The sequence below is a fragment of the Podarcis erhardii genome, assembly GCF_964252035.2.
Source record: "Podarcis erhardii genome assembly, chromosome: 6".
NCBI lineage: Eukaryota > Metazoa > Chordata > Lepidosauria > Squamata > Lacertidae > Podarcis > Podarcis erhardii.
Window position 1 is genome coordinate 98,757,582 of NC_138510.1, and position 12,020 is coordinate 98,769,601.

At 44.5% G+C, this 12,020-nt stretch overlaps 1 protein-coding gene across 1 annotated transcript in view; it reads left to right on the forward strand.

Moving 5' to 3' along the window:
- Positions 1–5,067: 5,067 nt before the first annotated feature.
- LAMC2 (laminin subunit gamma 2) overlaps positions 5,068–12,020 on the forward strand; it is a 42,018-nt gene continuing 35,065 nt past the window's right edge. Inside the window, exon 1 of the mRNA XM_081867300.1 lies at positions 5,068–5,386. Within this exon, the coding sequence (XP_081723426.1) occupies positions 5,302–5,386 (85 nt within the window). The 5' untranslated portion in view covers positions 5,068–5,301. The remainder of the gene's footprint in view (positions 5,387–12,020) is intronic.

The following is a 12,020-nucleotide window of genomic DNA, read 5'->3' on the forward strand; positions in this document are numbered from 1 at the left end:
CAGAGCTAGGCTTTTCAAAGTTGCAGCCGTGTTGAGAAATTACCAATTATTATTTTACACTTTTTTGAGCTCCTCCTGAACTGTTAGAATTTCAGTCCTCCCCTGGGGAATATTTAGAAAATTAGCCTCCCCAATTTTGCCATCTATGAATGCAATTGTGGGTTTAATGCTGTTGGTTTTTCTTCCTTACAGTTCCCTTCCCTTAGCCCATTGCTCCCTTCATCCCCTAAAAGAGTGTTATTCAACATGACATGAGCCAGAATTTCTCTTAAAATATTTTTTTCTGAGGAAAAAGCTGTTGAAGAATTTCAGCTCCCCTTCCCAAGCTGTCGCCCAGTTAACAGCATCATTATAATCAAAATGTGATCCTTTGATTAATCGAACTGACGAAGCTCTGTGGCCTTACTGAAAACATTTGTGTCTGCTGGAGAATTATTTTTAGCGATGATTATCTTGCTTGCTTTACATGAGCAGATGATGGGGTAGTATCACCCCAGAAAGAACTTCATTCTCACCCACAACCACAAAACCTTTGTCTAGACCTGCTGGAGTGTGTTGTGAAAATAGTGTCTGCATAATGCACTCGTGGTTAAAAGCTCATTCGGCAGCTCAGGAGTTGACAAAATCCCTCTCCGTATTAATCAGGAAATGCTAGGAATGTCATCAAGGAATTCCATTGATGCTCACTTCCTGACAGTTACAACAAAGAGGCTAAAAGGGCCGAGTAAAAGAAAAGAAAATTGAATGTGTGTGCAGAGGGGCAAATAAATTGATTCTTTAATCTTGAGAGGGAAGGAAGGAGGGGTCCGTTTTGCAGGAAGGGGCAGCAGACTGGACAGGCCAGATGTGACTGTACTTCGCTGCCTTGCTGACACCTCAGCCACAGTCTCGCCAGGTATGCATCACCTAGCTTGCTCAACGGAACTGAGCAGCAGGGTGTGGCCCTTCACTGATCTGCCGCAGCCCTGGAGGGTGTGGAATTTTATTTTAACCTAAGCTTCAGGGAAGGAGTGCTTGAGACAACTTTATCTGAGTGGAGAGGTAGTCACCGACTAGGTAGAGATAGCTTCCAGGCAAAAGTATTTTTAGCCACAGTTTGTAATCTACTTCTACTGCCTCTTTGGTCCCACAGCAACAGTATTTACACTTTTTAATACTGCCACGCACCTTCTTTATCTGTTAGGCATTTCCTACATCAGCGGTAGCTAAGCTGTGGCCCTCCAAATAGTGTTGGACTGCCATTTGTTTCATCTTCAACTGTTGGCCATGCTGGCTGGTGGACTGTTGCAGAATTGTAGGGCACCGACATCTGGCAAGGGACAAGTTATTACATGGAGAGTATTTCCACTTGAGAAGAACACATTAATCCTGCAAGAATCCTTTTTGACCATTCAAACATTCAAAGCGCTTATCAGCTTGTATGTATGTCATCCCAGTAGGCCTTACAATGGCCTTGTAAAGTAGATTCATATTATCATCCAATGTTGCAGATTTTGGGGATAGGAGATAGGAGAAGATTTGCAGTGATTTGCATGTCATGTTGGGGGAAGTCACACTTAGCTGCAGCTAAACAGGGCAGGAAAGTAATGTACATTCTATGAAATTATAGTTTGTTGTTGGGGTTTTTTGCCAAAGTTGTTGAGGTTTTTTGTTGTTGTGGAAAATCGGGGGGGGGGGGGCAGTGCTTAGCTGAACTTGTCTTTCTGGTAGCCCCACGACTCTGGAACTCATTGTCAGCTGACCTCCAAAAAGTTACCTCACACCAGTTTCCCCCCAAAAGATCTTGAAGGCCCATCTATTTCAGACGGCATACACAGGGGTTCTTTGGGGCATATGCTTTTGTGGAGGCTGTGTTTCAGCTGAAGGCTTAATGCAATTTATGATTACATTTATCAGTGTTGTAGGGGTTATTTTTCTTTTAGAAGTTATATTTTTCCATCTGTGTCCATATTAAAGTCTCTACTATGATCACATATCAGACCAATATCCCATTTGTTCATATCCAGTCCATCTATTTGGTTCCATTTCTTACTGTATTCCACTTCCTGTTGGAGTATTCCATTTTGATTTTCCATTACATATCCATAAGTTCATGTCCAGTTCTGCATATCCAGTTCCATATCCTGTTGCATCCCATTTCCTCTTGTTTTTACAATGGTATCCTGATCTCTTCCACTTTCATTTTTTCCCATCTATTTCTAGAGGAAATAAGGTAAAGGTAAAGGGACCCCTGACCATTAGGTCCAGTTGTGACCAACTCTGGGATTGCGGCGCTCATCTCGCTTTCCTGGCGGAGAGAGCCGACGTACAGCTTCCGGGTCATGTGGCCAGCATGAATAAGCTGCTTCTGGCAAAACCAGAGCAGCGCACGGGAACATCATTTACCTTCCCGCCGGAGCGGTACCTATTGCTTTGTAAGTGCGGTACCTTGCACTTTGATGTGCTTTCGAACTGCTAGGTTGGCAGGAGCAGGGACCGAGCAACGGGAGCTCACCCTGTTGCAGGGATTTGAACCGCCGACCTTCTGATTGGCAAGCTCTAGGCTCAGTGGTTTAGACCACATTGCCACCTGCGTCCCTACCAGAGGAAATACCATAGCTTTAGTAGCAACGTTCTTTGGGTACGTTCCAGATTGTAAGCAGAATCCTTTCTGTCTGCTAAAGCTAAAGAAAGACCAGGACTGAAATCCCAAAGCTTTTTTTCCTTTCATCTCTATCAACACCCTATCCAGATATATCTCCAAATCATCATTTGTAATCTTATCTTCTACTTCTCCTCCAAATCCTTGAATGGAGATCATTTCCAATTCCATTTCCACATAGCCATCTGATTCCTTCAGTTTGCTTATTTCTTGATCCAGTCCTGCCACTTTTCATCAGTTTGTTCTGGAGTGTCTGTGCATGCTTCATTTCCATTTTTAACTTCATAAGCCTGTTTCTCCTCTAGCTTATTATTCCCTTCGTTATCTTCATCCTCATCAAACATTGTTCTGAACATTTTTAGCTCTTCAACAGACACCTGTCTATGGGACCATTGTTTAAATTTTGTGTTTGCCCAGAAACGTGAAACTGTTTGCTGCTGCCCATCTCTACTGCCTCAGCCTTCTACTGCCTGGTATTGCCAATGACCTGGAGGCAAAGGACCTGACAAACCATAGCAAAGCATGGTGATGATCTCACCCCATGCTTTTTCTGAGCCTCCCAGCAGTGAGCAACCACAGAACATTACGCAGTCTGAACCAGCATCATCAGCTTAAGGCCGAGGAAGCTGCCAGACAGCTCAAGAGATTATGAGAAACACCTGAGCTTTAATTACCTACAATTAGAGTTTGGAATCAGAGGCAGTAAGCTAGAAGATAAGAAAGGCCTTGTACATATGTCACTTTTAAGTAAGTTCTGAACTCCATATCCCTATATGCATATGTATAGGCTGTGGGTCCCCCCCCCCCACACACTAATGTCTTATCACCAAACAAGCAGCTTAGGAACGAGTTCCTGTTAAGGATGAGCCAAACAGAAAGGCAACAAAGTGCCCTGCTTCCTCAACCTCTTAGCAAGCATTGTTATCAATGTATGTGGATAGAGGTGCTCTGATAGACATGATGTACTGAAACTGGCATAAAGCTTTGACAATGTCCATTGCCAAACAAACTTTGCAGCCATGGGAAAAGTAGACAGTTCCTCTTCTGAGTGGATAACTAATTAAAGAACAGGAAGCAGTGGTTAAGAGGGACGGTGCACAGTTTTTATAACAGAGGAAACTAAATTCTGGATTTCCTAAGGACTTTTACTGGAAGCAGGGACCATAATTTTTTCACAAATACCTGGAGAGTGGCACCAAGTGTGAGCAATTAACTAGAAGCTACAGGAGATCTTGAACACATGTCACTGAATGTTTGCAGAGGACATCAAAATTACTCAGGATGGTGCATCTCAAAGCAAAATTTGAAGAGATCCTAATTGATTTCTCTAAAATTGGTGAATGGATAAGAAAAATGGCAGGTGAGAGTCAATTGATCTGATTAACAGTAGATGTTTTCAGACTTATTCAGTGGGGCCACAGAGTTTCTCAGAAGCTTACCAGGATGGCTTCTATTAGAAAACCAAGAATAGTGGATAAGCTTCTGTACCACACTTGGTCTCCCCAACACTACATAGCCATGGGAGAATGTTTGGTGTGTTCAACACGGCATCCTCAGCTTATGCACAATTAATAGTGAGGCGCACTGTTCCTAGTCAGCTGTGCCCTGTGTGAAAAACTGCTTGTGGTCTATAGGAAAAGCTCCAGAATTCTCTGCAGCACACAAAGCTCAGTAGGATAAATCACTTTTTATATGGAAAGCAGGAAGTTTGAAGACCACTGAGCTAAAGCAAATAACACCTCCTGAACGGTATTGTTTTGTCTGCTTGAGTTTGGTGCAAAATATGAGCTGCTTTGTTTGTAGAAGGCTGGTGTTGGGTACAGAGTTGTGAATATAGTAAATTCAGTTAACCTGAATTTAAACATGTACATTCCAGAATACTTTAATCAGGATGAAGTCTTAGCTCATCTTCACATCTGTTCCTCTTTTTCATCATAGATTCAAAATATGTCAGACATAAAGCAGTCCCTCTCAAGCTGTTTTGATTGGTGTGTTTTCTGGGTGTTGCTAAAGTAATAGTAATAATTACAATGCTAACAAATTCTTTGCAAGTATTCTAATTGGGCTAAGGTGAGTGGGAACATGCCCATTTCATTCCGGAACGTGGCACAGGTTTAACAAAAGTGGTGTTACCTGAGGGTAAAACCAGCTACTTAATGAAGTTGTGTTTTACATTAATGAGTTTACAGAACAAGCCCTGCGGTGAGTCTGGCCTTGGGCTTGCCCTGTAAGCGATTTTAATGCGGAAGATCAATAATTAAATTGTTCTTTCTGTCCTCCTGCCACCCATCCCACTCCCTCTTGGCCTGCTGCCAGGGGCTTTGGCTGCTGTGTTCTGCAGAGATCCGCCCCTACGAATGGCTAAGAAGAAACTGTTAAGTGTCTCCCTGAACTGTACATGGGCTGGGCCCTCTCTCTCTTTTTTTTTTTATTTGCAAGGTGAGTCAGACTGAAGGCAAGTTCTCTTATTCCTGTCTAGAGTGATTCAGGCAGAGGAGGTGATAAAAAGCACCTGGAACAAGAAACGGAGGCCCGGGTGGGATTGTCCGCAGCTGCACGTCCACCACCACACAGCTTTGTCCCTTGATCTTGAGGCTTTTGCTTGGAAGAGTTGGATCTGAGCACTTTCTGGACAACACAGCCCTCCAAACTTCCCTGGAATGCCTCAGCACTGGCTGGTGACTGTCAGCTGCCTTGCAATCACTCTCCTCCTCCCGTCAGCTGTTGGCATTCAAAGAAGAGAAGGTGAGGCAAACGAGTGTGAAATCTTTCCACTTTAGTTTTTGGAAGTGGGCTTCATTTTGCAGTCTTCTGTCTCTCCCTGACACTTGTTTTTGTGTCACGTGCACTGTGGGCCAGCTGCTGAGCAGCCCCTTGTTGTGTGAGAGAAGTAGCTAAGCTGAAGACTCTTTCTCTTTATGAGGATGTGGGATGTCTTGGGAACTGGGCAGTAACGTTTTCAGCATGTGAGCGATAATGGAGGATGGGACCAGATCTTCATCATCTAAGCTTCCTTCCTTAGGTCTGGCCCATGTTTCTCTTCCAAAGCCTTCTAGTTAGAGGTAGATGGTGAAGCACACTGGGGTCGCCTAGCAACTGCAAGCTTGCTCATGTATTATCTGTATCCTGATTGGGTGTCTGGGCTGAGATATGGTCACACCCGGTAATCGATCAGTGATGAGGACAAATGTCCTATCAGTCTAGTGGATAAGTCCACTATAGGTCTTTTAGTAAGAAGGTGACAAGTGGATGAATGTTGATCCCCAGTAAATTTAGATTCATTCAGGGACTTTTGAAAATGCTGTCCTTAGTGTTTTACTTCAATCTCCAGATGGAATATACATTCAAATGAGACATGTTTATTCCAATACTTTTTATATGCTTCCTAGGGCAATGGGGAGGGGCCTTGGTTCAGTAGTAGAACATCTGCTTTGCATACAGAAGATATTGAGTTTCATTCCTTAGCATCTCCAGGCATGATTGGGAATGTCTCCAGTCTAAAATCCTGAAGAGTGAAAAGAGCTAGATAGGGCAACGGTATTACTCTATATAAGGCAGTTGTTGCAATGGAAGAAACTGAGGGTGGGGATGGTCATTTTTAAGATAATTGTTTTACTAAATTGTTTTAGATCTTGAGCTAGAAACAGAAATTCAGCTTTCAAAGTATATACAGTACATCATGCAAGTATATACGGTCCCTGTGTGCACTTGATCAACAGTGTTGGTGTTAATTCTTCACTTTTTGACGTTAGCAGGGTGGTTTCTATGATGTAATTATCTCAGCATATCTACCAGCGTCTTCAAAATTAATTCTATGCATTTGACACTTTTCATAAACTCACTGTGGGCTAACATGTCAGAGTTCTTAACTTGGATTTAGTACCACTCATATGTTTGGCCACACATTTATATCAGTTTTACACCAGTGTTCCTATGGTGCCTTCCCTTAAGGAATCCTGTGAATTGTAGTTTGAAGAGAATGGTGAGAATTTCTTATAAATCCCTAAACATTCATATATAGCCACGTAGAGAACAAGAATGAAAACAACTATAATTTGTTATATATAACAATTGTTTATAGGCAAGGGGTGATTCCACACTAGATGTTTCAGTGTGGGACTGCCACGCTCTGTTCATTCACTTTCTATTTCATTCGTTCATTTTATTTGTATACCACTTTTCAACACTCTGGGAATGGCTTCAACAGGCCTGCTAAACCAGGTGAGAGTAGCCAAGGGGTCTCAAATCCCCAGTGAGTTAGGGACTTCCCCTGCATGCAAAGACAGGCTCCGGTGGATTGAGTGGACAAGACTAATAGCGCCTCCAACAGTCAAGAAGGTGATTTCTGCATGTGCTGTATAGAGGGAAGTGAGCAAATGGGGCACATCCACCTAGGAGAAAGAAAACTCTGACCTTCAACCTCTGCTGCTTTGCGGGATATTTTTGGGAGAAGAAAAGGCTAAGGAGTAAACTATGGTTAGCAGATGTCCCCGTTTCCTAGGGACAGTCCCCGGATTTACAAATCTGTCCCTGGACAAAATATGTCCCTGGAATGTCCCCGGATTTCATATAATGTCCCCGGATTTATATTTTAAGTGTTGTAGATTTATTAGTAGGGAATGAATGTTGCATGATTGGTTCAACAGCACAAGACACAACATATAGGGACTTCCAGCAAGGCAAAATGGCGGGTGCCACGGCAGCGAGCAGCTTCTGAAGCCAGCCAGAGCCAACTGCACTATCAGGCTGGCTCCGGGCTGCTAAGACTGCCGCTGCCGCTGCTGAGGGGGAACCGGGGATGCCCGGCATGTCAACTGAGGGAACCGCTGACACCCCCCCCCCATGACCCAAATCAAGCTGGGAGCGAGAGTGTCCGGCCACCTGGCCGACTGCCCAGCGGCGCTCCGGAGCCGACACAGGGAGAAGGGGGAAAGGAGAAGGGAGAGAGAGAGAGAGAGAGAGAGAGAGAGAGAGAGAGAGAGAGGAAAGAGAAAAAAAGAGGGGAGCCCTGACCTAGCCACGCTGCTGCCACCACCACTGAGGAAGAGAGGTAGCAGAGCACCGGGAGGGCAAGGACACATGGCCGAGCCCAGGCCTGACCGAGCCTACTCCATGGCAGGTAGCGCTCCAAGAGATGGTTCCACGGAGCAATGGTTCCAAACTACAAGAAAGAAGATTCCACCTAAACATTAGGAAGAACTTCCTGACAGTAAGAGCTGTTCGACAGTGGAATTTGCTGCCAAGGAGTGGGGTGGAGTCTCCTTCTTTGGAGGTCTTTAAGCAGAGGCTTGACAACCATATGTCAGGAGTGCTCTGATGGTGTTTCCTGCTTGGCAGGGGGTTGGACTCGATGGCCCTTGTGGTCTCTTCCAACTCTATGATTCTATGATTCTATGATTCTAGATCATGCCGGGGCCCAGAGGAAGGCCACGTGACAGAGGAGACCCAGAAGAGAAGATATTACTTCTTAATTTTAAAAAAAGAAGATTTTTTTGTTAAAAAAAAATTTAAAAAATTTGTCCCCGGATTATTTGAAAAAAATCTGGTAACCTTAGAGTAAACCCTCCACAAATCTGGAGTGGAGTCCCTAAGACGGTTGGCTGGCACCTTGCACCCCTCCTTCCAGCAACTCCTGGAGTCCAACATCTTGCTCTGCTTTCCTTCGGACCACATCAGTGAGGCTGAGAGGGGGTCTTGTCATCTGGGCAGCCCAAGACCTCCATGCACACTACCTAGGCTTGCATCCTGGGGAAGTCACTTCAGTGCTGGTAACTCAGTGGTTTGACGTCACCCCCAGAGGCACACTCCATTATCTCTTGAGATAGCCAGATGCTAAGAACATACATGGCACATACATGTGCAAATCTATACACAGCTGCCACAGGAAAAAATAGATCTCAGGGGAGAGGGAATTATAACCAACACTGAACTCGTAGAGCATGAGGAATCATAGATGCCAGTAGTGAACTTATTATCCCAAATGTAGATGTTTATCTAGCCCACATGGCACCATCCATGGTAAAGAGGGAAGTATCAGCCTTGGGAAGACCTCAAGGTTTGCAGAAGTGCAAAAAATATTTAGGGGGAAAACTAAGATATTTAGCAATGGTAATGTGAGGAGGGAGTACAATCCAACCCAGTGAAGAGTGAACTTTCTGTGCGGTTGCAGAACACTGACTTCTTTTGTGTTCTAGAGTTGGAATGTTTGCAAATGGGAGGTCTAAGATGACCAATCTGGACAGGGAACACAGACCCTTTGTGTCCCTATTTTCCAGAGACAGTCCTGGATTTAGAGAAGCCATCCTGGTTTCTGATTTGGTCCTGGAATGTCCTGCTTTTTCTTAGGACATCACTATTTTCATCAGAGAAATGTTGGAGGGTATGGTAGGACGTCCCTGTTTTCATCAGAGGGTATGGAGTTATGTAACCCCTGAGCCAAGGAGATAACTATACAACCTTTAGAAGACATCTGAAGACAGCCCTCTATAGTTTTATTATGTTTTTATATACATGTTGGAAGCCGCCAAGAGTGGCTGGGGCACCCCCATCAGATGAGCGGGGTAAAAATGACAAGGTATGGTCATTTTGTATGGTTGCATGTCCTTATTTTCATCAGAGAAATTTTGGAGGGAATGAGAGCAAGCTCTTGAAGCAAAGCTCTTGAGGCAGGGAAAACAGGTGTGAATAGGAAGGAGTGGAAAAGGGGACAGAATAAGGGGCTTAACGCTTAATATTATCTAAACCCGTTATGTATATTTATGCACTAGGAAAGAACCTTGAAATGACAGGAGTTACCTTTTCTTTTTGCCCACCCAACACAAACAAAGGAGCTTGTGACCACCTTCAGTTGTTTTACTACATCAAAATTCAGTTGGTTTAAGTTCGGATGTTCCAGGTGCACTGAGGTGAAAGTAGCACTAAATAACAGCCTGCTTGTGTCTGACATCTTTGGCTTTGACAGCTTCAGGTCTATAAATGCATCAGTCCTTCTCACTGAATGAGCAGAAGGGAAAGCACTCACCCCAGAACACTGCCCCGCATTAAAAAATGGAAGGTAAAAAAGGCAGCATTCCCACTTGCCTGCCAAGATGTTTAGTGCCTTAGTAGCAATGTGGGAAGCTGACGGTGTAGTACCCAATTCATCTTTCCACATTATCCCCCCAAAAAGGGGGGGAGGAATAAGGCAAGTTCCTTTACATCTTACTTCAGAAGGCTCTTTTCCCATAGCGGCAGAGCAGGCACGGCTGATCCCCTTCTTTTGGAGCTTGGCTGCAAAGCCTGAGAACAAAATGGCGCTCCTTCATTCCACATACAGAAGCCAAGCATACTGGCAGTTGCATCTTACTTCAGTCTTAGTTCAGCACTGGAGGCAGGACAGTGTCATCTGCTGCACCTGAGGGCAGAGGGCTGGCTGAGGAGGTGCAGGTCACATCCAGCTCTGTCCTCCAACACATTGCTGCTGACCTGTCCCCTCCCAGCACCTGTATCTTGCTTACCCTTCCAGGATTAATTTGGTCCCCAATTCTTCCTTTATGCAATTTCTCTCAAATCCATCAGTTTATATTCACCTCATTCTGAGAGACCAGCGGGGAGGGGAGTGTCGCAGCAGCAGGGGGAGACACGTGTCTCTTCACCAGCCTGACTCCTCTCGGCCTCTCGGCCTCACTTCTCTCCTGCTCCACCTTCTGAGTCTGAAATTCCCTCCGCCACAGACGCTTCTTGCTCACTAAACCCTGTTACCCCTTCAGTTTCTGACACCTCCCCCCCCCCCAGTCTTTCTTCTCTTTCTTCTCCATGTGACTGTTCATTGTTGTCCCACCACCACTCCCTGGGCTCTGAGCCTTCCTTCCCTTGGGGTTCCCCAGCTGGTTCCTCTGTGTCCAACCAGTCCCGGACATATCTAAAGTTTTATTGTGAAAGCCCATCTCAGCACTGAGAATCTCATTCAGAAAAGCTATGTGAAGAAACTTCACAGGCATCAGCACTGGGAAGAAGTGTGACATTACCTTGTGTAAACACATGCAGTTACAGACACGCTTATCGTGATGTAATTGCCTCCAAAGAGACTATTGACAGACACAAAGCATTGAGAAAACAACAGCAGCAGCAGAATCAAGGCAAGACTGGATGATGTAATCTGTAAGCAAGTTGAGCTATTGGCTATGAAAATTGCTATGCGGTGCTAATTATATGTGTTGGTCAATCTAATCAGCAGTCATTGCCATATTAGGCTTTTTTAAGTTAGGAAAAATAAATGTGCAAAGAGTGTCAAGTCTTTCTCTCTCTGGGAGGGTAAACCTGTGTCTGAATTTCACCACTCCGGAAGAAAAGTGAAGACTCACAGGACTAAATGCTCTTTCATACAAAAGAATTCCTTCTACATAGGAAAATAACAGATGGTACCAGATAAGTGTAAAGAAGCCTTCAGTCATGGGATTCTCTGCATCTGCAGGCTGAATTGGTGCAACTCTTTTCCCCCCACAATATATTTACCACCCCCTCAGTGAGAACTAAGATGCTGTGGTTTAAAGTGGTCTTTATATAAAATAGCAACTGAGACACAACATGAGAGTCAGTTAATTTAGATATGACACAGAATTTAACAAAGCAAGCTTTGCTATGGTTTAGCCTGACAGCTACATTTACGAAATGTGGTTTGTGATTGGCTGGCAAATCAGAAAGCTGGTTTTGAGCTGGCATTGCAAACCATGATTTTCTTATTTATGGCTTGGTGTGATGTCTGAATGGATTAATGCTGAACAGATTAATCTGTGATTAGTGCACTGCAAACCATCGTTTAGAATGCTATCCGTGAACTTAGTCAATTTCTTCATCTTGTGTAAATACCCACCTCCCTTAAACAGAAGGAAGACAAAGACCAGTGTTCTTTCTTGGTATTCGCTTAGATTCAGTAATCATTACTTTTGCCTTAGGCATAAGCTTTGAAGCCAAAGTCCCCCCTCTCCCCACACCAAATAACCACCTAGAGAGCATTTGTGTTCCACCAGCAAGTGGGGGAAGAGCTGCAGCAGATATTGATGTGGGGAGGGGGAGTCTAGTTTCTCTGTCCTGTACTAGTCCACCACTGAAAGTCCCTCGCTCCAAACACTGCTTTTCCCTAACAGAAGTAGCCTTCTTCTTCACCCCCCCCCAGCTCCTAAGAAGGGAGAGAATCTCTGGTCCAGTCAGGGTGTAAGAATGAGGAGAGGTTTTCCCACTCTCGCTTCCTGCCTTCCCAGTAAGAACTGTCTCACCCGTGCCAGTAATTATTTAAGAAAACAATATGCATAGCCTGTTGGCATCTGTCTGTCTCAAGAGACAATGGAGTATGCTTCTGGGGGTGAAATCATACCACTGTGTTACCAGCCCTGGTGACCTC